Here is a 27402-nt window from a genome sequence, read left to right as displayed (position 1 = left end):
TCTGTATATTTAAGCTGTAAAGAACTTTTCAATAAAAGAAAAAAAAAGATTCCAAATAATAAGGAAGCATTGTATACTTTAGTTAGCGGGATTTTTTTTTCTTAGTGTTACTTACAACGATAGTGTATCTTACAATTAGTGAGGTCTTGGATTTGATGAAGTATGCTTGGTTAGGTGCATGTGGGCCTCTGCTGCAACCTTTCGAGCCCTAGACAAGCCTGAACGGCACTTCTTCCTCACCCTGAAGTTTTTTTGTTTTTTTTTGTGTTACGCGGGCCTCTCACTGCTGTGGCCTCTCCCGTTGCGGAGCGCAGGCTCAGCGGCCATGGCTCACGGGCCCAGCCGCTCCGCGGCACGTGGGATCTTCCCGGACCGGGGCACAAACCCGCGTCCCCTGCATCGGCAGGCGGACTCTCAACCACTGCGCCACTAGGGAAGCCCTCCCCTGAAGTTTTCATGTGCCGTGCTGTACAAGGTTGACAGTGGTGATTAGAGATCAAAATTTTAGCCTTAACTGGGTTGTACCCTTGCATTGTTTCTTTAAATATAGTTATTCTTACTGTGCTTCCATGTTCTCACTCCAGAGTGAAAATGCAAATCCATTGCTTATTTAATGAGGAAGACTGAATCAAGTCATTCAAAATAAAATAATTTTGTAAATATTAAAGGCAGCTGTTTTCAAAGATGATCTTCCTTGTGATAGTGTAACATACATCTGATAGGCTTATTTCTTTGCAAAAGTTCTGATAAGCTAATCTCTCTTTTATTTTTTTTCTGAAAGGGGGTCCTGATGACAACTTAATTGAAGGTGGAGGAACAAAATTTGTCTGCAAACCTGGAGCCAGAAATATTACTGTCATATTCCATCCATTATTAAGGTAAGTCAAATCCTATGTACTTACTGAAGATCAATATTTTCATTATGTATGCTAATGTACTGAATGCCAGTAGGTCAGTCAGCATTAAAACAAGTCATAAAAAGAACTTTTTCCATTTTATAGGACCTCACAATCAAAGTTCGTCAATAGAAAAATTAATGTCAACCCTACTAAGTAGCTACTTGGTTTCAGGAGTAACTATTCATAGATACATTTATTTGATTTTCTTTCTTAACTACTCCCTGTCCCTGTCCTGTTCCTTGTCACTATCCCTTAACTATTTCAGGGGTTGGCAAACTATGGCCCACAGGAGAAATTTAGCCTGTCCCTTGTTTTTCTAAATAAATTTTTACTTCCAGAGTTAGGCTCATCCATTTATGTATTGCCCATAACAGTTTGGGGGCTCTAGTTGCAGAGTTGAATATTTGCAGCAGAATCCCTATGCCTCACACAGCCTAAAATATTTACTTACTGGCCCTTTACAGGAAAAAAGAGCAGCACCATGATCTGTCTGTTTTAAACTCATGACTCAGATATCCTTTGAGAACTGGCAGGTCTCTGAACAAATATGATTTACAAAAACTGAAAGGCATTAATATCAATCAAATATGTGGTTTTATATATTGAAGGATAAAACTTGTTAGTGATGAGAATGAAATCTATTAAAATGCTCAGTTTGTTGTGATACTGTGATTTAAGAAAATAAGAATCTGTGCTACTTCCATTTAAAAACCTTCTAAGCCCTGAATACCTTTAAAAAGATACTTTTGCGGGGGGCGCAGGGAAGGGGTGTGGTTATTCAGTGGATCTCAAGTGTCAGTTTTATAAGATGAGAAAGTCCTACAGATGTTACACAGTAATGTGCATATAGTTCACACTTCTGTATTGTACACCTGAAAAAGGTTAAGAAATGGTAAATTACATGTGTGTGTTTTTTAAAATTTATTCATTATGGCTGCGTTGGGTCTTTGTTGCTGCACACGGGCTTTCTCTAGTTGCGGCGAGCGGGGGCTGCTCTTAGTTGCGGTGCGTGGGCTTCTCATTGTGGTGGCTTCTCTTGTTGTGGAGCACGGGCTCTAGGCTCATGAGCTCAGTAGTTGTGGCTCGTGGGCTCTAGAGCGCAGGCTCAGTAGTTGTGGCGCACAGGCTCAGTTGCTCCACAGCATGTGGGATCTTCCCCGACCAGGGCTCGAACCCATGTCCCCTGCATTGGCAGGCGGATTCTTAATCACTGCACCACCAGGGAAGCCCAAATTACATGTTATGTGTTTTTGAGTACAACAAAAAAGGGTACTTTGGGGACACAGACATACAATATAATATTAATTAATTTATAATTAATTTATAATTAATCACGTAGGTAGATAGATTAATAGTAATATTTATCTACCTAGGTAGATAGATTGATAGGTAGATAGCGTGCGTGTGTGTTTTTGATTATTGGAGTTAGCATGAATGTCATAGAGTGAAGTAATTCTGTATTTCTTTTCCGAATATTTTTTATCCTTGAGAAATGCACAAAAGTTGGCCCACCCATGGCAGTTTGATGTGTGCATTGGCATTTGGCAGAATATTAGTCTGAGTGTTCACAGGTATGTGATATTTTTATACCGATACATGTTTGTTCTTAATGAGCTAAAGCTTATATAGACATTTTGAAAGATGCTGGTGATTAGACAGTCTAGCAAATAACATTGTAGGTCATACATTATTCACGCATGGGAGGAAATTTTGCTGCCTTATCGCATTTTTATGAAACAATGGTTTTTTCCTTGTCCTCAGAATTACGAAAAATATTGCTATCTTTTCAGACTGTTTGACCTGTGAAGGGCTGTGAAGCACTTGAGTGGCGGTATATTTAGATTTCAAACCCCACATTTGGGTCACTGCTTTGGAATTTATATAATAAATGTTAAATGCTTTTAGTCTTCAAACTAAGTAACGTTTGGAGGTTATAAATTTTTTTTCTAAGCTTTCTCTTACTTTTGTATTTTCAAAATATGTTGTGTGATATATGCCCGAACACTGATTGCAACTAACTGGCAATTTTATATTAATGGAGTAAATTGGAGGGTCAGTCACGGTTCCAGCCAACATGTCAATGCACATTTCAGCAACAATGTGAAGAGAGGTAAGAGAAGCCAGTCTAGTTAGCAGAAAAGGGTAGGACGGTCCTTATGAGAAACAGGAGGAAGAACTGAAAATCTTAGTGAAAAACAGAGGATTTGATATCTAATTTCAAATATATGTGCCACTTAAAAGAAATAAAGTGGTTTTGTTTTTTGTTGTTTTCTAAATCTGGATTAGAGCTAGTTAGTTGGTTGGATGGTAGAGAGATTTGACCCTACATAATGAGAATTTTCTAATGAGTCAGGCAATTCAAAAATAGGAAAGTTTTCCTTGGAAGACAGTATCGTTCCTAGAGATGCTTAATCAAAAGATGCCGTTAACAAGATGCTGAATTGTGAGGTCAACATTCTTTAAATATATGATTGGAATTCTCTATAATATACTCTGCAGCTTCAGAACTCTGGATGGAAGTGTTTCTTCCAATCCTGCTCATTTGGATTCCTTTTTTATGTTTCAGTTTAGTGCTCATGATTATCACTGACCAGGTCAAGGCCTAGTTGACCAAGGCTGTGTCATTACAGCTTTGACTTTCTTCTTTCTGACACAGAGTAAGAGAGACACTCAGACCATGACTGTACATAGAGCAATTATTAGAGTCTCTACAATGGAGTTCCTTCTACTGTCTGTCTTTTTTTCTTCTCTGCTCCTGTTTTTGTATTTTCCTTTTTTTTCCCTTGTGCCAGTAACTGGTACATGTGATTATAAGTTAACCCTTACAGTGACTCTTAAGGCAAAAAGAAGGCATGCTTGCTTCTGCTGTAAAGCTAATATGGGACTAAAACTATATTTTCAAGTAAACCTAAAATCATCATGACTGCTGCCATGATTTTGACCTAGATTTAAGCTGATATTCTGGTTGCAGATTTTCTTCTCATTATGAATTAAATTTTCTAATGATCAATTAAAATTATTGGAAGCGTACATATGAAAGACTGTAGAGGAGATTCCTTTCAGAGCAAAATGTTTACATCATCGGTGTGTTGCTTTTTATGTATTCTGAACATGTATTTGTCTTGGACTGCAGTAGCCAATATATGCTTATTCAGCGTTCAATGAAATAGGTTTCCGTCCAGCTGGAGGCCCATTTACATCTGATTTTGAAACCTAAATTGATAATGTAATTTGGTGTCAAAAATAACATAGGAATACCTAGAGGAAAAACGTGGTCTCTCCCTTTAATAACTTATATTCCTTCTGGGTGTTGGCTCTACACTGTTTCTCTGTATTTTATTTTACCCTTTCCTTTGCTTCTCAGAAAACACCCCCTCCCCGCATCCATTTTGTTCTCTTATTTCTGCTTTGCATACTTTGTTATAGGGTTCTTGCTTGGTCATTATCAACTTTCGGATTTTATGGTCCGAAGACCTGCTTACAATTTAAACTCCTTCAAAACAACTTTTCAAGAAATCCTTTGACAATTACATTCAGTAATTGTCATTTGAACATTTAATTATTAATACCGCCTACTATATTTTTTTAAACACGTCGTACAGCAAGTGAAATATTTTCCATTTCATGGTCAAGAAACCCTTTTAATTTTCCTTTTGTAGTTCAAAACAAACAAACAAAAAGAAGCCTCAAACTAAGCACAGTATTTTTTTGAGACTTTGTTATTTAATAAGTGAGAGAGGAGTGTTCTTTGATTCAAGCAAGAGAAGCAAGAACAACCAGATTTAAAGAATCAAGGTGGAAGTACCATAAGAGAAGGTTTAATTTTTAATTACCTTAATTTAATGTTTTGGTAAGAGCATTGGTTTTGAACTTGGAAATGCTGGGTTTGCCCTTTCTATTCTTTTGGAATTGAAATAGATACTGGAGTTTTTGATGTCCTTGAGTGAGTAGTTTTCAGTACTCCTGGGAGAATTTTAATTACTTAGTGATTATTATTATTAAACTCATTGAGTATTCTTTAAAGCCTATTCCTGTAAGCTACCACCTTGTAAATAGGTAAGAAAGTATTTGACACGTAGGAAGAAGAAAAAGGTGTAAAATGCCAGAAAGTTTCTTGGATATTGCTCCTTAGTGAAAGAATATTGAAGTATTTTACTTAATTGGGCTCTATGAATTCAAAATCTGTAAATATTTTGAAAGCTAATCTTCTTTTTTTTTTCTTTTTCATTCTTATTGGGATATGACATATTGGGTTGGCCAAAAAGGTCATTCAGGTTTTTCTGAACATCTTACAGAAAAACCAGAACTAACTTTTCGGCCAACCTAATACATTAATGTGTCCAAATCCTTACATATATATTTTCATATATTTGTATGCATTTTTACATATGTGTCCCAAAATGTAACCATGACCGAGGTCAATATATGAAACACTGATATAGATCATTTGCGGTGCCCCAGAAGATTTCCTCCTATTGACAGTTGATAGCCATCTCTCGTAGGTAGTCATTGTTCTTATTTCTTTGGTTGTAGATAGATGGGTTTTGCTTGAACTTCATCTGAATGGAATACTACAATAAGTCCTCTTTGGTGTCTGGCTTCTTTGGTGTAACATTATGTCTGTGTCAGTTACCATCTTTTTGGAAGTAGTAGCAGTAGTTGGTTTCTTTATGTCAGTCACTGTACCAGTATACCACTGAAATTTGCAGTTATAAAAACACAATATTTAATTACTGTTTTGGAGTAAATGAGAACTTTTTAGGATTTTATGGTCCGAAGACCTGCTTACAATTTAAACTCCTTCAAAACAACTTTTCAAGAAATCTTTTGCTTTCCTATCTTGTGGGACCAAGGAGCCACCCACGCAAGTAAGAGATTGTGGGGACAGCTGGGGCGTGGTCTAGCTGGGTGGGCTAGGTGGTGAGCCAGGGTGCCCAGAAGCCAGACTCCTTAGATAATGAATATATACTGTGTCCTTGGAAGTAAAAGCCTGGGAAGATAAAATTAATTGACTCTGTATTTCCCAGACTTTGGGATTTATGAATCAGTCAGTGAAAAAATAATTAGAACCAACATAATTTGCCAGTTTTAATAAAGAACAAGAATTTCAACACTAAGAAAAGTAAAAAGTCATATAACCCAGAATTAAGAATTATCTTTCTCACAGAAAGATAGTTGGCAACTTAAGTCAGCATTCTTAGGCAAATATTAATACGTAGGAATATCACAGCAAGCAATGAGCAGGCTGAGGCCCAGCTGAGAGGCTCTACCATAACTGTAGAGAGGAGGTAAATCATGTGGTTCTGGTCCATAACGGACAGTCAGTAAAAATGTTTCGAGCAAATGAGTCATTGGCAAGCGGGTAGGCAAGTTTTAAAAGCACAAAATAAACTTGATCGATATTAAGTATTCTTTTAGTAGGTCTTGGAGTCTTGCATTTTAATTCTTGCTTATTAAAAGATACGTGTATTTAACCTCTTTATACTATCTTGAGCTTATTGTCAATTACCGTTATTCATTGCCTTCACTTTAGCAACTCGGTTATTAGAATATAGTGTATTCTGTCCAGTCACGTTTGTCATAGCCACTTTGTTTTCTGAGTTTTAATCCATCTGCAGCCTGTCCTGTGGCCACGAGAACTCCCTGTCAGCAGAGATACCTGCCACCCCCGGGCAGCTCTCCTGCTGTGCCCAGTGTGCTTGGGGTGCTGGCATCAGCAAAGCCATCAATATCTCGTTTGCGTATTTTATTTATTTTTTAAATGTCAGAGTGGAAATAAGGATAGCAAAGAAAATTGTATGAAAAGAGGCTACTAAATCGATTCTTTCAAGTGAAATTAGAAATGCTGAGCGGGTGTGATAGAGGTGCATCGGTGCTCAAAAATGCATCTGAGCGAATCTACACTTCTTTCTTATTTTGAAGCTTTCAAGAAAATTGAAATGAGGATTTCACTGAAGAATAAAAAGGACCCAACATCCTCCTCTGAAAGTTGGAAGCCCTATTCTTTATAAGCCTTAATTCATTACATTTTCTCTTTTACATATTTTTGATTGATGTGTTGATTTTTCAAGATGCAACTCCCGACATTCACTAGTTGAATGTACTTGATAAACTGAAATTTCATGGAAAATTCTTCAATTTAATCATATTTTTCTGTTAATTACTTTTTATTCATTTACTCCTTTTTTTCAACAAATATTTATTGAGCGATTCATGTGTGCCAGACATGGTCCTTGCCTTTGTTCCTTATTAAAGCATTGTAGTAATTTGAGAATAGAAGAAGATCCGTGACAAAGAAGTCCATTATCCCACCAGTGCTAAATTTCCTTAATTTTTCCTATTTACTCTTAGGCATTTATTTGTTGTAGAGGTACATCTCTTTGTGTGGCCTTTCCTTTTTCAGAGGCAGTTTCTCCTCTAGCCTTAGTCCCATTTCCCTCCATGCCCTCTGGGATCTTGTTCTTTTTGTTAGCTCCTATCACTTCTCTGTCTTCAGTCATTTCCTCCCTACTGGCTTCTTCCCTGGGACCCATAGATATGCTCAACCTCTCCCATTTTATAAAATCTCTTTTCTTAATCCTGCATATCACACACACCCCCGCCCCCATCCCCAGCCTATCACTTAAGTTTCCTGTTTCCTTACTACTGAGCTGTTCAGGTATATGCTGTGCTCTTCAATTCTTTCCCTCCCTGCCCATTCATTTGCACACTCTTGACCCAGACCCGTCACCGTCTCAATGCCAAATCTCAAGGGTATTTTTCAGCCTTGTCTTACCTGATTTCATTACTGTTTTACACAACTGATCCTGCTTTTGTATTTCAATCTTTTCCTTCTTTGCTTCTCTGTCACCACCGTCTCTGGCCTCTTGTTCCTCTTCAGATCATCGTTCTCAGGCTTGTTAAGTTTCCCTTCTCTCTGCCTGCTCACACAACACATGTTCTCCACGGAGCCTTCCTAGACTCTTCTTTGCTTACTCTGCCATTATCTCACCCATTCAGTATTTTCAGCTATAACTTTCAAAACGGTATCTCCAAACTGAACTGTCTCCAAAGGTCCATGAAGCAGGTTCGGGTCTAAAACTGAACTACTAATAATTATCTGTCTAAATTTTCCATCCCCAACCTCTACTCCCCTATGCATACCTACGTCCTATGCCAAATCTTCTTCTGCTTCTAATCTTCCTTTATTGCCTGTCCTGAGAGATGGATGCCTCCAGCTCTTTCGGTGACCAAAAAAATCTTGGCATCCACTTAGAAAGCTCTTATCCTCCTTACCTGACTCATGCACTGTCATTCATTTTTTGTCACTTCTGCTTCGTAATTATGTCTCATATCCATTCTCTCCTTCCCACACCTGTTGCCATTGCTTTACTCTCTCAGCTTTCTAATTGGTTCCCATTACTCCACACTTAAACTTCTCTAATCTGTCTTCCATGCCTCTACCAGAATGATTGTGCTGCTTCCCTCTTCTTTGTGATTTCCTGTTGTCTGCTACTGCAGTCGGAATGACTTTTTGTAGAGTATAAGTCCTTCTTGACCTTATCCGTACAGCTCTTACACTCACCTTTTATACTTTAGACCCTCACTAGACCTTTCCTTTCCCTAGGTCTGTCATGCTATTACCCACATTTATTTATTTCTATCCAAAATCTACCCACCCATGCCAACCTTCTACTCATTTTCATTATCTGGCATACACTTTATTGTTTCAGATTCAGTCATGTCTGGTCTTCTCTATGAACTTTCACTGGTCTTACACTCACCCGCCCTTGCAAGATGTGAGTTGAGTTTCCTTTTGAATTTTTTGAGATTTCCTTTTGAATTTTTTAAGTTATCTTGCTTCAGACATATTTTCATTATAGCACTTAACACATCATCTTGGGATGGCTCAGGGCAGGACACAGTCTTATTTTGAAATTAATATACCCACACCCAGTGAAAATGTTAGAATAGAAAAATAACTGCCTTATCGTGGGAAAATGGTAACATCTACAATTACTAGTGATGTTTGGGAAGAAGGAGCAGAATAAGGATGAGAAAGGGAGTTGCATTGTATTCAAACTTAAGTTTTTTTTGTTTTTTTTGTTTTTTTTTTGCGGTATGCGGGCCTCTCACTGTTGTGGCCTCTCCCGCTGCGGAGCACAGGCTCCAGACGCACAGGCTCAGCATCCATGGCTCACAGGCCCAGCCGCTCCACAACACGTGGGATCCTCCCGGACCGGGGCACGAACCTGTGTCTCCTGCATCGGCAGGCGGACTCTGAACCACTGCGCCACCAGGGAAGCCCAAACTTAAGATCTTTGCTTGGATATCTATTTGATATCCAGAGATAAATTATAAAATTTCCAAATATGTTTTGTGGTAAAGTTATTTAAGGAGAACTTATTCTTATTTAGGTCATTGTAGAGATGAGGATGAAGCAGAGAGAAAGTCACCTCTTTTGCTATCTTTAGTGCTTTTGTTAGCTGAGAGGCTGCCTGTGTTTGATTTAAAATGATCATCTGTAAAACTCCTTAAGGTAGACCGATAATTTCCCATGACAGCACATAAAGCGCTTTCTCTCCTCCCCTCCCCAAACCCAAGCACACACACCACAGGTACTTCCTATGTGAGACATTTGTTTAAAGTCGCCTGTCAGAAAAGGTGCGACAACAAGTCTCTCAGGTTTGAAGTTTGCAAACATCCTTCCAACTTACTGAACATCACAAAGGCTGTCAAAATTTTTATTTCCCCATATTTTCTCTTTTCTCGAGGAGAAAAACCATTACAGATGTAAATGTTAGGAGCATTTTGTTATAGGCTTTGGAGAGTCTGCAGGAAGTTTTATTCATAGTTTGGACTGGGGAGAGGAAGGGAGCCTCTGCTGCCATTTTGAAAGCTTTCTAGCAATTTAAGTGAACTGCACTGCTGGGAACTAGATATTTTTTCTTCCAAATATTAGTTATATCTCATTTCCTTTTTTCTACTTTCTCTGAAAAATAGGCCTTGATATTTCTAAATTTTCAATTTACTTTTCCTTTTAGTTTCTTCTCAGTCTTTTAGACTCTCTACCAAACCCATTCTTGTATTAAACATCCACATAGGGATTTACCTGGGGGTTGGATGAAACATGTTTATATGTGCTACACTTGTTTCAGATATTATTTGATGGATAGTGAATAACTACTGAGAAAGAAACCAGTTGTTCTTCTAAATATAATTAGCAACCCCAGCCTAGAAGAAGTTTGCATTTGGTTGTGATGAAGCCTGTGGCATGCCCTCTGCGCAGACAAGAAGGGGAAGACAGATGCATTTCTAATGCAATCAGGAAGCCCCTCTGTAATTTACATATATTAGCATATCCTGAGAAAGGTGGTGTTTGACTGTCCCTAAGATAACTCAAAGTCTCTCCCAAACAAACATGATTGAATTACTTGAGGGAAGGCATCAATGCTGGCTATGCTCGTTATCACAGCAAACTCCAAGAAAACTTACTGAAGTCCTAAGGAGTCAGTTTATTGATGCAGTCCTAGTGATTTTGGTAGCATTGCTCACATCCAGTTTGCCACCAAAAGTTTGATGCCATGCAAACATTGCATTTCTGGAACACTAATATTGTTTCCTACTTGTACCCAGAAAGAATAATGAGTATACATCTTGGATCCTTGTATTTCAGGTTATATATAAAAGAGTAAATAATCGTTTTGAAACATTCTGAATTCTAGGAATGTTAGGGTAATGTGGGATGAAATTGATCATCTAAGCATACGTTCTGGGTATCACTTTTGCAATCTGCTTGTGTATCGTAAAGGTCTCAAGTAAATGATAATAAAAATAACTAAAATTATTGAGCCCTAGTGATATCCCCAGCTATGTTTTAAATGCTTTAACCTATATATCTAATTCATTCTTCACTGCAACTCTATGTGGTAGGGATTATTATTATCCTTATTTTATAGGTAAGGAACCTGAGGCCTAGAGAGTTGATGTGTTTTGACCAAGATCACCCTATTGCAAATAGAAGGGCCAGGATTAAAGCCCAGGCAAAAGTACCCCAGAGCCCTTACCTCCTACTCTGTATTTCAAGGGTGTGCCTCTATTCAAAACCCTTAGAATATGAGGTTTCTCAGGCTCTAGGGCTCTTCCACGGAAGTAGTTCATAACCATAATTCTCCTGCTGGCTTAGAAAAAAGGATTTTTCTGTTTAAAAAAGAATGAAGAGTAAAAGACACAATATGACTAGCTCTGGGTCCCAGAGACATTGCAGGCCAGGTCAAGAGCAGAACCTCAGAGTGCTTTGTCCTGGTGGCCTAGTCTCATCACTATACCCTTCTCTTAGTTCTGCTTCTAAAAGATAAGCATCTGAAAATAGTTGGGCTGACTTAGAAGAAAACTTTATGAATTTAACTGGTTAATTAGGTGTAATTATTTGCATAACTTAAGAATTTTTATTATATAAATTTACCCAAGGTAAATTTTCAAGCGTATTTAAAATAAAATTTAATTTATGTGAAAGAAAATTTCTGTACACAGATGAGGGATGTCTCTATTGCAAGAAAGAATTAGCACTTGGGTGTTTTTAGAATAGAACATTGTGATCTCCCTATTAGCTTTGAATCTTGATATGAAGTGAAATGAAAACTTTCAAGAACCGTTGTGCTACTTACAGGAATAGCTTCTTTATGAACATTCTCTGTTGGCATTATCTTCTGGAAAGCATGCATTTCCATGTGTTTCGTGGCATTACATTATTTCTCCAGTGACTCCTGCCATTGTGAGCTCTTGTTTTTTTCAGTGAGATATGACAAGTATCATATTCTCAAATATTCTAGTCTTCATATTGCTATTACAAATTGACTTTAAACGCATATATCTCTTAATGTATATGGTACATTCCTTGTTCCTTATTTTAAAGCAGCATGATAGAGTAGGAGCCCTAAGAGGAGAGGAAAGCAATTCTAACATACCCAGACCATTTGTTTGTATCATCTTGCTAACCCTAACTCTTATATGAGGAAGAGTCGACACATCTATATGTTTATTTGGAAAAGTTTGAGTAAATGATTAGCAGTTTGATTCAGAAACTTCATTAATTTTTAAAAATTTAATTTTTATTTTATATTGGAGTATGGTTGATTTGCAATATTGTGTTAGTTCAGGTATACAGCAAAATGATTCAGTTATACATATATCCATTCTTCTTCAGATTTTTAAAATTCACTTGCTCATTTAGTGTTTATACTTTTCTAAAAAGAATGTGAACAGCTGGTTGAACACAGCTGACCCTTCAACAATGTGGAGTTTAATCCGCCTGTAACTCACAGTCAGCTCTCTGTATCCAGGTTCCTCTGCCTTCTGGGATCCAGCCATCCTCAGGCCATTTAGTACCGTAGTATTTACTATTGAAAAGCATCCATGTGTACGTGGACCCGCACCGTTCAAGCCCGGGTTGTTCAAAAGTCAACTGTTATTTTGCTTGAGGAGCAGTTAAAACCTTGAAGTTGTGGGAAAACAATACCAGAAACAATTTATGAAAGGAAAGCAATAGAAGTATTTAATTTTTCTTAATTCATTTCTCTTAATATACCTGTGCTTTCCATCGCCTGCCTTAAATATCAGGAAGAGAAAGAAATGAGTGATTTTTCTCTGTGGTGAATTGCAGTGAATATTGAGTGGACTTTTTTTGTCGTGGTGTAAGTCTCAGTATACCACTCATAAAGGAAAATAATTTTAAGGTTTAAAATTTAGCTTAGCATTTTCTTGAGCTTATTATTTTAAAATAGTACCCTCTCTCCTTTTAAAAAATACTGATATTGTCAAACCCTTTGTATAATTTCTTCCTAAGGTTTGCAAAACTCCCCCTGAGGTTTCTTCTGGTTCCCTGGAATTCCTCCTCTCCAGATATTGACAAAATCATTAAACAAGCCTGAAGCTTCATGATTACTTTTCCAGCGCCACTTTCATTGCTCTTTATCATTATGTTTAGTTATGTTTCATCTAGTTTTCAATATATGTGACAGGGTTCATATCCAGCCAACTGGAATTAATTTCATAGCTAAGCCTTTCACGAGCTGGCTCTGTAACATGCTCTGCCAGATACTGCCATGTGTGAAGCATTACTTTTTTACCACTAAAGATTATTTATCACTTGACTTCTTCCATGCTCATTTGTGTTTCTGAAGAAGGCAGGGAGAGGTGTGCCCGCTCTGAGTGTTTCTCTGGCTTTCCTCTGTGTGAACCTCACTAATAACTGTGAATCACCACCTTCTGTGCCTTTCCTTTTGAGCAAGAGGTGGGAAGTGGAGGTGCTTTGAGTGTAATGCCTTGCTTCTCAGCAAGAGGATGCCCTCAGAAGCTCTGGTGTTGCTCTAACCTACCTCCCTCGCTGCCCATTAGTGGCCTGAGAGGGTATTAAGAGCGAGAATGTGGTTTGGTGGGGAAACTATTGGAACTGACCTCATGAAATAATTTTTTAAGACCTTAGTCCTTAGAGGTTTGATGGTAAGTGACTGGGGAATTATTGAATATTGTATCACTACTTTGGGGAAAAATAATTTCAGCTAAACATTTCAGGGATAAGAGAAAGGAAGTGTTTATATTTCTAAGATTTGGTAATGTTCCAGATTGCTACCCTTTTGTAAGTATCTAAAACAGACTTTTTTAATACTCTGAACCAGCTTAGAATGAGTCTTTTATTGGACCGTTTTTCCTTTATTTATCAGTTTGATAATTTAATTTTATGGCCAAGATATATTCCCTGGCTTAGAGATTTCCCTCACGTGGCGTGATTAGCAATCGTGTGTGAAATAATTATGTGGAAACATTACTAGCGAATTACTGCTTGTCTAAATACTGTATGTTTTCACTTGAGAACATTGGCTCTGGAATGTATTCCTGGCACTGTGAAGGAAAAAAAAGTCTTGAAGTTAAAATGCAGCCAGAAGTTAATTTGTGAAATGGAGCTTTAAGCTCAGTTGTTTCTCACACTGGCAGCAACTTGAGGTTGCTTATGTCCTTTCTAGAATGAAAAGTGTGCCCTTTAAGACTACTTAGTCATATTTTTAATCTTCAAATTGGTAATTTCTTAGAGAAAGAGCCAAAGCTTTACCCGGTCAGTGTTTGTGTCTGTGTGTTGTTACACAGGATCGAAATTATAAATCCTGATTAATACCACTTAAAACTAATGGAGTGGCCATTTCAAGGTCTCTTACTACAGTAATTATGCCTTGGAACAGGGAAGTGAGTCTTATATTAAGATTTTATACTAATAATTCTGGCCGACTTCTGATACTGTGTTGGACCCCAAGTCGGGAATAGTTTTCTTATCATAAATATAATGAATAACCTACCCTGCTGGATATTTACTGTTTGGGGGAATTGACTCTAATATGTAAAATAACTGTAGTACAAGAAATTCAAAGAGGGAGAAAAGCCAGGAGTCATATTCTTATTTTCTATGTTGTTTTATCCTACGGTAGGAAGAAGTTTCTCATTTTAGCTTATGAATAAAGCTTTCTTAGTATTGAGATTGGTCCATTTGATTTCTGGAGTGGACGTTTCTTACGTGTCCCCAAAGCAAGAAAAAAAGAAGAGAGGGTGTTTCTTTGCTGATTTAATTATTATGACCATAAAAATTTCTTTGAATATGTTCTAAGTACTCCCCATGTGAGAAAGAAGGAAAAGTGAAGGAAGTCATTCACCACATTTCCCCCTTTTTCTCCCCAAAGAGGGCCTCAGAGTTCTGTAATAAAAAGTCGCTTTCTCCTCACTCCCAGCATTTGATGTCGATGATTGACAGCGTGCGTGGAGACTTAGTCTGTTTAGGGTTTCGGCCAAGGAACACATCACGGCCAAAGAAGATCGAAACTCTGAACTGAAGCAGGAACTTTTCATTCAAACTTGAATAAATGTTGAGGAAAAGTATGATATATCTTCCAAAAATTAAAACAAAATGATTAAAAAATCAACACCTATAGTCTCTTAGCACTACAGATTCTGTGTTTGTTTTGAATTGAACATTTTCAGAAAAACATCATGATTCATTAGTCTGAAAAATTATTGCATTATCATAAGAAAGGGATTGTTGACTCTAATAGAAGTAGGCTTTGGATCACTTATAGTATGATTTAGCCTCATAGCATTAAACCATCATATGAAGATACAGATTGCTTGTTCACTGAATAGGATGATTTTAAATATTACTCTGAGGACTTCTGTCTGATACCAGAATTGCCCACAAGGACCTTACTTTGTAACTCCAAAACTCTAGTAGGCAGATGTTATTTGGTAAGTCAGTTCTCTTTATTAGCTTAGAGATAAACAGAAGAACTGGTTGGTTTCCTTTTCTGGGTAATTTGGCTATAACGTTGATGGTTTATAACTGCCATTCTCCCTATGGCATCCACAGTTAATAGTCTTAGTGTAGATGAAAAGCTACCAGCATAAGTACTCAGAATATAAGGATGTATTTTGTGAAATGTATATGTATGGGGAGGGAGTGAATTGTGATTACATTCACAAACAGCCTAAAGGTACAGTGTATCTTTAATGAAGATAAGTGGGACATGGTGGAGAGTTTCTTCTTCTGATTACTCCCAAAGAAATTGAAGGCTACATATGGGTAAAATGCAGGTTTTTCTTTTTTTGTTCGTAGAGAAATATAAGCTATTAAATTTGTCTTTAACATAATATAGAGATTGTAGCACTTTTTTAATAAACACAACAATTGTTTTTAAAAAAACCCAAAAACATTGCAGTTGCATTCAAGCCACTTAGAGGGAATGGAGCAATGGGAGGAGTGGAAAGTAACAAAGGGAAATTAAAGAGAAAGAAAAGAGTGACATGGATGCAGAGAGAAGGGGGAACAGTGGGGGAAGAGTGAGAGAGGGTTCAGGAAGGAGACGTAGCAAGAGAGAAGTGGAGACAGGGTGGCGGCCGACAAGGGAAAAGCAGCCCCAGAACCAATGGCCTTCAATGCCTCATTGTCTGTTGGCCTCAGAGCAATTGCCTATTTTTAGTTTTTTTTGTTTTTGTTTTTGTTTTTTATTGCAGTACGCGGTCCTCTCACTGCCGTGGCCTCTCCCGTTGCGGAGCACAGGCTCCGGACACGCAGGCTCAGTGGCCATGGCTCACGGGCCTAACCGTTCCGCAGCATGTGGGATCTTCCCGGACCAGGGCACGAACCCGTGTCCCCTGCATCGGCAGGAGGACTCTCAACAACTGCACCACCAGGGAAGCCCTATTTTTACTTTTTTTAATTAGAATTTTGACTGTCCCTCCGTTCTCCAAACTCTCATTCATAATCCTGATTTTCACTTACAGATATAAAGATAAAAATAGCTTTTGTGACATTATCTTAAAAACTCACAGGCCAGGCACTATATGAAAGTGGACCCTTTTTGGACTTAAACAGTAACTCTGCTTTTCCTGGTTGAAAAGAAGAAAACCAAGGAGTAAAAGTCTCCAGGGCAAAGAAACTTGACAAATTTAAAACTATAAATAACAATGCTTACTATTTTCTAATTTTCTAATTAGAGTAAATTTTAGGAAGAGAGCAAAATGAGTGAGATTGTGTCCTTTAAGAGTAGTGAAACCTGAAGTGATATATTTGCATCTATCATGGACCAGTTGTACGTAGTGTTTCCTGTAGATTTGGATGGGCCCGAGGGTGTCTTCTATGGAAACTTCAGAGAGGAAGGAAAACATTAATATTAACAATAATAATGTTTTATATGTGTAGGCAGATACTATACTTTCAGATTCTCTATTACATGGAATTGGTTTGGAATCCAAAACCATAACCCAGCTTTCAGAAATTTTTTTTCCGAAAGGCCAAGGCAAGACTCTGCACTTTACCAGGATCAAATGTTTCTCAGTGTATTTGCCTGTCGCAGTTGAAAATGCCCACTAATACCAGCACGCCCTTTCATTTATAAAATTGTGTCTCAAAGTCATTTTTTGAAGTGTATACAAGGCTGCTCTGTACTATTTTGGTTTCGTTTGCACACAAACGTAGCCATTCATTTACCTTTTAGAACTTTCGTTCCCCTCTGGCAGGTTAACAGGGCAAATACCTTCTCTAATCTTCCCCCCGCCCCCACCCCCCAGGGTCTTCAGCTCTGCAAACATCCCGTCATTGCTTGTAAACTCTCCAAATCTGAGCAAATACCTTTCCCTGTGTAGCTGAATTTTCTTCCCTCTGTAGCTCCATTTTCCTCTCTCCTGACAGATAAGAATAAGGAAACCCAACTTTTGGAGCATTTTTCTGTTGTCACTCTCAAAACAACTGCCCTGTTTCTGAACTGCACAGAACTTGAAGTGAACAAACTAGAAATGCGTGAGAGTTGGGGTGTTCTCAGTTCTGAGCTCTTGTCTTTATACTGGCATGGTGTGAGAGTAAAGGCATCATAGTGCCCGGGGCAGAAGAGAATTCAGGGCTGGAGGAATTCAATTTTGTTAGGTCAGGGTGAATAGGAGGTAATTAAGAATCTAGTCAGGAAAGATATAGGCAGTCATGGGAAGAAATGAATTTCCTGGTAGATAACATGTGTTTTTTTCCCCTTTGGGACTCGTAAAATAGGGTTTCTAGTATATGGAGTTTTTTCTTAATAAGAAATCTAGTAGTGCACTGGGCCATCTCTGTCATTCCAGCACTGGTTCTATGCATGTGTGAATAAGGGTTTATAAAACATCAAGCCTGCATGAAAGAATATGCCTTAGTAGGAATTTACAGGAGGGCCTTAAGTTCACTAGAATTCTGAGAGCTGTGAGTGAGTTTAGCCCTGAAGGCAGAAATACTGTTGAGATTCAGGTGTTGGAGTCAAGCCATCTAAGTTCCATTCCCATTTTAGTAACTGAGCATCAGTAAGCGTCAGTTTCTTCATTTGTAAAGTAGGAATAATGCCATTAGCTTAGTGGGATTGTTAGAAAACAAGCCAAAGTACCAAAATTAATTACTTAGAATTGTACTTGAAACACAGTAAGGTCTGGATAAATGATATCTGTAGAGGCTGTTGTCATAGAAACTGAAAATTGATAGTTTAAATGGATTACCATTTTTAATGGTCTGGGAGACCTTAACATTTGGAGGCTGTTGGTTATGTAAAGCAGACTGAGGTGGGGTGGGGGGAATGTGTGGAATATCTGCCCCTTTCCTATCTCTGTACTGGGACCAGCAACTCTTTTTCCTGTTGCTTGGGGCTTATTCATGGTAAAGTAATAGGATATATGGCTCCTATATTGAAGTATGGAAGGAGTTGGAGAAAGATTGCCCACACTTAAATTATTAAGGGCTGAATTTTAAGCTTTAGTGACAAAGATAACATTCTGGGGGTTTTCATATTAGTACGTAGAATATGCTACTTTCTTTTCTCCCTATGCAGAGACAATAGTGAAATTAGGGATTGGAAACAGTAGAAAAGTATCCAAAGTATGTAACTGGAATAATGAGAATTATTTTTAAATCCCAAATACATACACTAAGAAGGTAACAGTAGCCCCCTGAAATACAAAAAAGATCTAGTAAAATGATGAATGACCCATTAATTAAAATAATGGTGCAAATGAAATGGTAGCAGAATACAGATGGAATTACTCTCTCTACAGACACATTTACATTAAACAAATTCATCGTGGGGGCTATAGTGAACCTTATGGAAGAAAAAGATAGGCAGCCTCTAGATAGCTACCTGTTTAAAAATGTTTCCACCTTTAGTAGAAAATATTTCCAAAAATAACAAGAATGACAGTTACTTGAACTAATTGAATCAGGCATGACTCTGTCTATAAGATGTCCCAATTAGTTAACACCAACTAGAATATTGTAAAATTATGTAGTACAGTTTTTTTAGTGATTTCTTTCAAAGTTTTATATAATATTTACCTGTGTTTTACTTTTGATTTCCAGGTTTAGGAATTAAATCGAGGGTGGTGGTGGTGGAGAATTTCTGATTTGGGGACTTGAAAAGAATTCAGAAGAGTATTTCAAATAACAAATGACATTTAGGGGGAAAAAAAGCTCATTCATATAACTTAACATGTGCCATGAAGATACAAAGACAGCCAAGGAGATCATCAGAAGTGGCAGATATTAAAATGACATTTCTTTGAGTCATTTGTAGTGAGGTGGTGGATGGACCTAGAGTCTGTCATACAGAATGAAGTAAGTCGGAAAGAGAAAAACAAATACTGTATGCTAATGCATATATATGGAATCTAAAAAAAAAAAAAAGAAAAAGGTACTGATGAACCTAGTTGCAGGGCAGGAAAAAAGATGTAGACATAGAGAATGGACTTGAGGACACAGGGTGGGAGGGGGAAGCTGGGGTGAACTGAGAGTAGCATCGACATATATACACTACCGAATGTAAAATAGTTGGCTGGTGGGAAGCAGCAGCATAGCACAGGGAGATTGGCTTGGTGCTTTGTGATGACCTAGAGGGGTGGGATAGGGAAGGTGGGAGGGAGGCTCAAGAGAGAGGGGATATGGGGACATGTGTATACATATGGCTGATTCACTTAGGTGTACAACAGAAACTAACACAGTATTATGAAGCAGTTATACTCCAATAAAGATCTATTAAAAAAATGACATTTCTTCTAGGAACTGAGACATGCTTAAAAGAAACAAAAACATGTCATGCCAACTGCATAGATCACAACTGCATATCTGCTGATCACTTCTGTCTTCTTATTAACTTAATGATAATGAATGAAGTCCAGCAAAAGAGTCACTGACATCAATTTCTTTCTGCTCATAATTAACATTCACCCCTAAGAAGAGACTGCCGTTCATAGCTATTAAGAAGTTCTTAGAATTTTGTTACTAAGAGCATTTTTTTTTAGCATGGATCTTGAACATCACTGTAAGTTCTATATTACAGTCACTATAAGTTCACTGTAAGTTCTATATTAATCTATCCCAACCTGCTTGACAGACACAATTGAATTTCAGTGATGTTCCAAATTTGAAAATATATTTTCATTATAGAGGGTCATTATACTTTTAATATAAATTACAGTTATAAGCAGAAATGATCTTCAGTTTCCTGAGCATATTATTGTGGGGGAGTGTGTTTTGTTAGTTTCCTCTCATCTAACAAGAGTTGGCACTATTATTTGAGACATCAGTGTGGACCCTGCCTTGGTTGAGTGTGGAATCAATGTTTGGGGGTAACTGAATGGTACTGAGCCTCCATGGAAAAACTTGAAACCAAGAGATGTGTGCGGTTTTTAATGCATCTTTTAATGGTCTGCACTGGTCTGAGCTTTCAGAAGAAATCAAGTCATGGTCTTTGCCTTTAGGCACTTTGAACTGCTTCAGGGAGACCAGTACATGTGCTTGGGCCTGTGCAAGCCAATACGAATAAATCAGATGTGCCTAACACTCCCGCCCCTCTTTGAGAGTCAGGGAAGTCCTCCTAAAAGAAGAAATGTCCTAACTAAGACCTGGAGGATGAACTGTACTTAGTCAGGAGTTGGGGTGGGGGGACTTTCCTATTAGAGTGTAGGGCACGTGCAAAAGGCAGTGAGAGAGAGGGAGAGATCCACACACGTCTGTGAAGACTCTGTGAGTCTGCAACCTTGACTGTCAAGTTCAGGGATTCCATATTACCGTCACCAGATTGTGCTGGTATGAACTTGTGTGGTCATTGGCCCTTGCTCTTCCATGACTGTGGCTTGAATGTGCAACCAGTTGTTCACAGGCCATATGACCCCTCCCAGTATATTTCTAGGGCTTTACAGAATCCCAGCGGGTCAGAGATTACCTTCATCTGTCCTGTGTCTAGAATTCTGGGAAGCTTTTTTTTGATTAAGATACATGGGGCAAAAGGCCATTATCGGGGCTGGTTTCTCCAGGACAGAAGCAACTATGCTCTCCCCTCTTAGGAAACCTGCCCTCAAACCATTAGCCATTGACTCTTCAAAGTGCATAGGAACTGAGACTGTGGTGTAGGGTAGACTTCGCTCCACAATGTTTTTGATTGTGTGACATCAGGCAGGTTGTTTAATCTTGGTTTCTTTATCTTTCTATTTAACAAAGTTGAGGGTTACATAAGTACTTAATAAATGGTAACTATTACCTAACTATGAGGATATTTACTCATTCATTCACTAAGTGAATAAATATTAAGGATGCTGGAAGAGCCTTGTCATCTAGCCTTGTTCCAAGAGGAAATGATGCTTTTGTATCGTTATTTGAATTTCTGTCTCTTTTTTTTCCAAAGCAAAAAATTATTGCTTATTTTGGTTGTATTTCATACTTTTACAGTGTTTGTCAAAGTGACTTCCGAGAATCACCTGCATACAGATCAGCAGAGGAGCTTATTAAAAGTGTGGATTCTTGGTCCTTACTTTGGACCTGCTAACTCGGAACTCTGGGCATGGCATGGGGGATCCGCGTGTTAAATAGGCTCTCTAGGTGGTTCCCACACACGCCCTGAAGATTGTAACCTAATAGGATCACGTGGTCTCACTGACTTACCATTTGGTGCTACATTAAGGAAAGCTAGCAGTCACTTTCCTGTTTCTTTTTTTTTTTTTTTTTTTTTGCGGTACGCGGGCCTCTCACTGTTGTGGCCTCTCCCGTTGCGGAGCACAGGCTCCGGACGCGCAGGCTCAGCGGCCATGGCTCACGGGCCCAGCGCCTCCGCAGCATGTGGGATCTTCCCGGACCGGGGCACGAACCCGTGTCCCCTGCATCGGCAGGCAGACTCTCAACCACTGTACCACCAGGGAAGCCCCTGTTCTTTTTATTGTATGAGCATTCTACAACTTTGGTTCCTGAGAAACCCTCTTTGCTTTACTTTAAATGGGGAAATGGCCATTTACCTGTTTTGCAGCTTTCATTTACATGGATTTTTCCAGAAATAAGTAATAAAGTATGACTGAACTGTCTTCCTCTCTGGATAAGTCTTCTTTTCCTAGCATCCATTTCTCAACAACTCAAGAAGCTAACACTTGTCTGCTACCCACCTTCAGTATCATGTAGTTAGTAACATGCTTTCCCTTCTCCAGTTGTAGGGTTTGTTATTGCCCTTGGGCAATATGTTCAGGACTCACAGCGTGAATGTTCAAAACGAGGTAAAAAATGGCTGAAACTTCTGCACATGTTTTCATTAATTTTTTTCGCAGCCTTGAATTGATTGCTTCCCTTCCCCAAAGCACACCCGGTGTGACCCTGATTTACTGTGGCTTAATCAATAAACTGCAGAATGACTAATTTGTTTCCAGTCATTTCTTTACAGAGTATTTTCCAAGCAAAGTTTAATATGGGAAAACTACTGCCTGTGAGCTAGGGTGAAGGGGAACAGGGAGACAGACACAGACAGCTGTGTGCCTATGTTTACTACAATAATTTTTTAAAAAGAATAAACGGAAGGGGAGCAGGAATGATCGTAAAGATGCCTATCCCTCTAAGATAATGTTTCTGCCATATTATGTGAAAGACCTCTTGATAACAGGCATGTAGCACTTTAATGCCTGTTGTTTTTGTTTTGTGTTGGTCTCTATAAGCCATGGACAAGATAAATTCCCTACTGAATGGGCCTCGTGGAACTCTGCAAATTCTAAAAGCATCCAATCAGAAGAATATTAAACCTTTGGGGGCAATTTAGCGTTTTCCTGTTTCTTTTTTCTTCTTCTTCTCTTAACTTTGTTCCTTCTGATTGCCTTATGTGGAGTCGCAGTTCCAGTTTTATTCTGTGGGGATACACGGTAAGCACCTCATTGAAGTTGAGTGCAGAATTTGATGGGAAGAGTAGATGAGCAGGGCTGTGCTGCCACCTGCAGAAGCTCGCCACACAGCCTGCAGGGAGGGGACTGCCATGATTAATTTTTTTAAGCTCCTGGTGTGTACCAACCACTTTTCACGCCTTGTCTTAAATCTCGTAACAGTCATTTGATTTGAAAAATCGGGAATCTGAGAAAGAGGCAGAGTGATTGGCTCAAGGTCATGGAACACAGTACCACATGGTAAATTATAGATTTGAGCTCACATTTGCCTGGCATGAATTTTCCTTTGCTTCCCAGTGCACCATTCCATCCAGCCAGGCTATTTGCCGGGGGGCGGGGGGGGGGGGCTGGTTAGGAGGGGCACCTGAGATTGCTGTAGGGGAGAGGGCTTCAGGAGCATCCCAGCGAGGGAGAACGGAGGTCAGCCCAATTCACACGTGTGTTCTCAAGTCTCTGTTGCTCCATGTTTGCAGAGCAGCTGTGGCCTCACACAGTGAGGCGCTGAGAATTACTACTTTAAGAGCTGCTGTTGGTGGGAAAGAAGCACAAAATCACAGTGAACCACAGACCCATCTTACTGCGTTTGGCCATTGAGCAATGCAGGAGGAATTCTATACAGTTTAGTAACTACTTCCAAAACCTGAGCCGTGGTGGCATTCTGCCCCCTTATTCTGGGCAAAAGTAGAAAGATTATAGCTACAAAGAATGTGGAAAGCTCATACAGAAGTTGTAAAATACACATTTTACTGGTCCCATGGATATGTTTTATTAGCTGTTTACGGTTAGGAGCTATATATTTGTGAAATAAAAGAGAATTTGGATGGCAGTGAGAAGTTATATTTAAAAGTAGATTATTGGGTGGTTTATGTTTTGACAAGAAATACAGAGGATCCATTTAAAAATGCACAGTGAGCTACGAGTCCAGCAGGAATTTGGTGTGACAACATACTTTAGAATGTTCTTATAGATGAGAAGGGACAGGTATGGGTACTAAGTGTTCTGTTAGTATTACCTCCCAAACAATTCTTAGAATAATAAGGTAAAATATTTGAAATGGAAATGATTTGTTACTTAAAAGATATTACTATATACAAGTCTTTTAGAGAAGGAAAATGTCTTGGAAACATGGGGTTCTGAAGTTCCATATGACATTTTCTAGACCAGTGATCCTTGACATTGATGGAGATGATTGAGTAAATGTACCGTTAATAAAAGCTGTGAGAATGAAACTTGACCAGAGGCAAAGAAGATGGAGTAATATAGTTGTATGAGGAAGAGGCTAAAGAGATTGTGAAACCCCTTGTGGATCTTCTTACTATTCCAAGTTCCATTTCCATTACTGAAAGACCATTTTAGTCATCACTCTCCAAGGCCAACATTTATTGAATGGTTTGCTATAATTGAATCACTAATGATGCAACAGTAGATCTTCTCTAACCTCTGATGTCCCTTAATTATTTTGTCTTTGGTTCACCAAGAGTTTGAGGGAGTCAGATGACTACTTCCGGTCGGCAACAGAAATTAAACTTGAAATCAAAAGAGGCTGGAGCTGGGAACTTGTATTTGGGAGTCACAGTGATAGCCAGCAATTTTTGCATGCTCAGTTTGTGCCAGTCTCAGTGATGAACCTTTCGTGGATTAGCTCATCTAACCTCCACGAGAACTTCACAAAAACTTTCTGAAGCAGGTCATACTAATACCCACATTTTACAGATGCGGAAACTGGCACAGAAAGATTTTTGTAGTTTGCTGTAGGTCACACAACTAGTAATTTTTACAGTGAGATTCAAACAGAAATCTTGGTGATGTTTAAATCCAAGCTCTTTAATCCCTGTGGTACTCTGCATAGAGGTAATTTTTAAGCCTTGAAGGTAGTTGAAAGCTGAGGTCAGTTTAATCTTAGAACGTTCTAAGAGGATGAGAGAAGTGATCAGACAGCAAAGGACAAAGCCAGTTACGGAAACCATGCAAGAATGTTTAGAGGAGAAGAGAATTATTTTAAAAAGCTGCAGAGAAATCAAAAAGAAGGAAGAGAAATTACTAGATATAGAGATTATGTGTCTTTGGGAACTTTGCCTCAAGCAGTTCTGAGTAGGGCATTTAATCCTATCTCAATATGCCATTCATTTTTGAAGGGTTGGATTAGTTTACTCAGTGATTGTTCTCAGATATTTCATCTAGGATAATAGTTTCTAACATTTTTTAGCAAATGAGAGCCTGTTTGACACTTCCTTCATTTCTTTGTCCCATTCCTTCTCTCCTTCAAAATAAATTAATAAGTCCATATATAAAACAAAGGGGGGAAAGTAACATGATGTCTGCCTTACTGAGAAAGCAGAATAATACCAGAATTTTTTTCTTTCTTTCTTTCTTTTTTTTTTAAATCTTGCTCAGGAAGACTTACTAAGGAGTAGATACAAGATGGCAACAGGTGATGTGCTAAATGTATTACTGGACTCTATTTAGAGTGAGATTTCCTATGCCTTTTACTAAGTCCTCAAAACATTTCACAGACATGCTCAATTCTCAAAAATAAAATATGACATGTGTAAGGCTATAAATTTCCTCTTTTTTTTTTGTAATAGAAAAATTGAAATCGAAAAAGGGATAGCATGGGACAAATATAACCCTCAGTTTTCCATTTCTGTGCATTCTCTCCTGATCTGCACTTTTCCTGCTGGTTAGGACAAAGTGTCTGCACTGTTGTGGCCAGCTGCTTTGACGTATTACTAACCCTGTCCATATATCTGATGCGGCTATTGCTGCTTCCTCCTCAGAATACTTTCCTGGCTTCTCTCCCAGGACAATGCACCCTTCCGGTGTTCCTCTCACCTCACTGGCTCCTTGTGAGTTTCCTCCTCACCCACCTGACCTCTTAGCCTATGGTACCCAGGCTTTAGTCCCTGGCCACCTTCTCTTTTTGATCTACACTCATTTCCCTTGTGGATCTCATCTCCTCCTAGAGCTTAAAATACCATATAAAGCTGTTGACTACCAAATTTATATCTCCAGCCTGGGCTGCTCCAGTGAACTCCAGCCTTATTATGTTTTTAGCTTACTTGACATTTCTGTTTCTGTGTCATATGGGAATCGCAGCTTTAACATGTCCAAAACTGAGATCCCAACGTTTCACACCATCTGTTCACCAACTGCTGCCCCTTAGTCTTCCCCACTTAGATAAATGGCAACACCATTCTTTCAGTTGTTCAGACCAAAAATCTAGGAGTCGTGTCTTTCTCTCACACCCAGAAGCCGTCCATCAGCATATCCTATTGGTTTTCCTTAAAATTACCCAGAATCTAACCAGTGCTCGCCACCATCGTGAGTTACCCTGGTCTATGCCACCATCATCTCTTGCCAAGATTAGTGAAGTAGGCTCCTAACTGGGCTCGTGCTTGATCTCTTGCTCTCCTCCCTTTTAGCCATAGTGATCCTGTTAAAATATGTCACTTTTGGCTCAAAACTCTGCAATAGAAATTGATGCAGAATAAAAACCAGGATTCTTTACAGTGGCTACAAGGCCCTACATAATCTGCCCCTACCAGTTGATGCTGAGCATGTTGTCTACAGCCCTCTCTGTAGATCACTCCCTCTAGCCGCATTGGTCTCCTTGAACTTTTCCTTGAACCTTTGAACAGTAGCACATTTGCACTACTGTTCCTCCACCAGCCATTCATGTGAGTCACCACCTTCATACCTTTGGAGCTCTTCTCAGATGTTACCATCCCAGGGAAGCCCTCCCTGGCTATCCTGTTTAAAATCATACTGTGCTCTACGTTTTGCTCTTCATTCCCCTTATCACTATCTATGTACTGTATCTTTCATCTGGTTTATTGCCTGTCTCCTCCCACTAAGAATGTAAATTGTGCAGGGGCAAGGATTTTTGTCTCTTTTGTTCACTGTTATTGCCCTGTCACCTAGAATGGTGCCTGACACATACTAGGTCTCAGTTAATGTTTGTTGGAATGAATGAATGAAGTTTCAGAGCCTAAGGTAGGGTTGTGGAATCAGAGTGTGTAAGAAAATGTGTGTCTGTGAATACAGTTTTTCTCCTGATTTCTGAGCTCCAGTCCCAAAAGGACAGTTTTCTGCCACTGAACAAAGGTGCCTCTGAGTACCCAGATCTTTATCCCTGTGAACAGCCATTACCTATTAGAGCCAGTGTGATGGGAGAAAGACATATTACCACCTCCAGTTCTGTAGAGTCCCTTTGGCCCAGAATGTTTTCAAAATGCTATCCCATAAAGGCAAACAAATCCGGAGACCTTTGTAGTTTCCCTTAGCCTCTGCTGCATTAGTCAAAGATAAATCTATGCAGAGTTCACTAAAGGGAACAGACAACTGCATTAAGCTGTGTAATGATGAACATTAATGGCCTGTGACAAAATGCGTCTCTGTAGGCTCAGCTGCGATGCAAGTTGGAGATTTTTCCTTCTATTTGATAATGGTAATGAAGAAAACAAAACAAAACCACATCCAAAGATGCAGAGAAACAACCTGCAGGCCAAGTTCAAAGTGATTTTCATGGTGTCTCTGTTTTTCCTTTTTGTAAGCACATGCATCTTGACCATAAAAGGTACATAGGCCGTTGTACAGTGATGGGGGACTCTCTGCTGTATTAAATAGAAATGTACTGCCCTTTATTCCCAATAGCAACCTGATATAATTCATTTGTTTCCTTTTCTGAGGCATGTGCATTATCATGTAAATTGTTAAATTGAGCTTTTTCGCTGCTTGTTGTTTTTATTCGTAGACCCTTATACCTTTATCATAGTGATCCACGTGGGTTGAT

General features: G+C 38.8%; 1 protein-coding gene across 1 annotated transcript in view; it reads left to right on the top strand.

Annotated features, from left to right (window-relative positions):
* EXOC4 (exocyst complex component 4) overlaps positions 1-27402 on the top strand; it is an 837065-nt gene that overhangs the window by 407678 nt on the left and 401985 nt on the right. Inside the window, exon 10 of the mRNA XM_027101893.1 lies at positions 782-878. Within this exon, the coding sequence (XP_026957694.1) occupies positions 782-878 (97 nt within the window). The remainder of the gene's footprint in view (positions 1-781; positions 879-27402) is intronic.

This window comes from Aethalodelphis obliquidens, unplaced genomic scaffold (genome assembly GCF_003676395.1).
Source record: "Aethalodelphis obliquidens isolate GAN/ISIS:26980383/991018 unplaced genomic scaffold, ASM367639v1 scaffold5, whole genome shotgun sequence".
NCBI classification, from domain to species: domain Eukaryota; kingdom Metazoa; phylum Chordata; class Mammalia; order Artiodactyla; family Delphinidae; genus Aethalodelphis; species Aethalodelphis obliquidens.
Note: the sequence above shows the minus strand (reverse complement) of the source record. Positions and strands in the feature narration are given on the sequence as shown.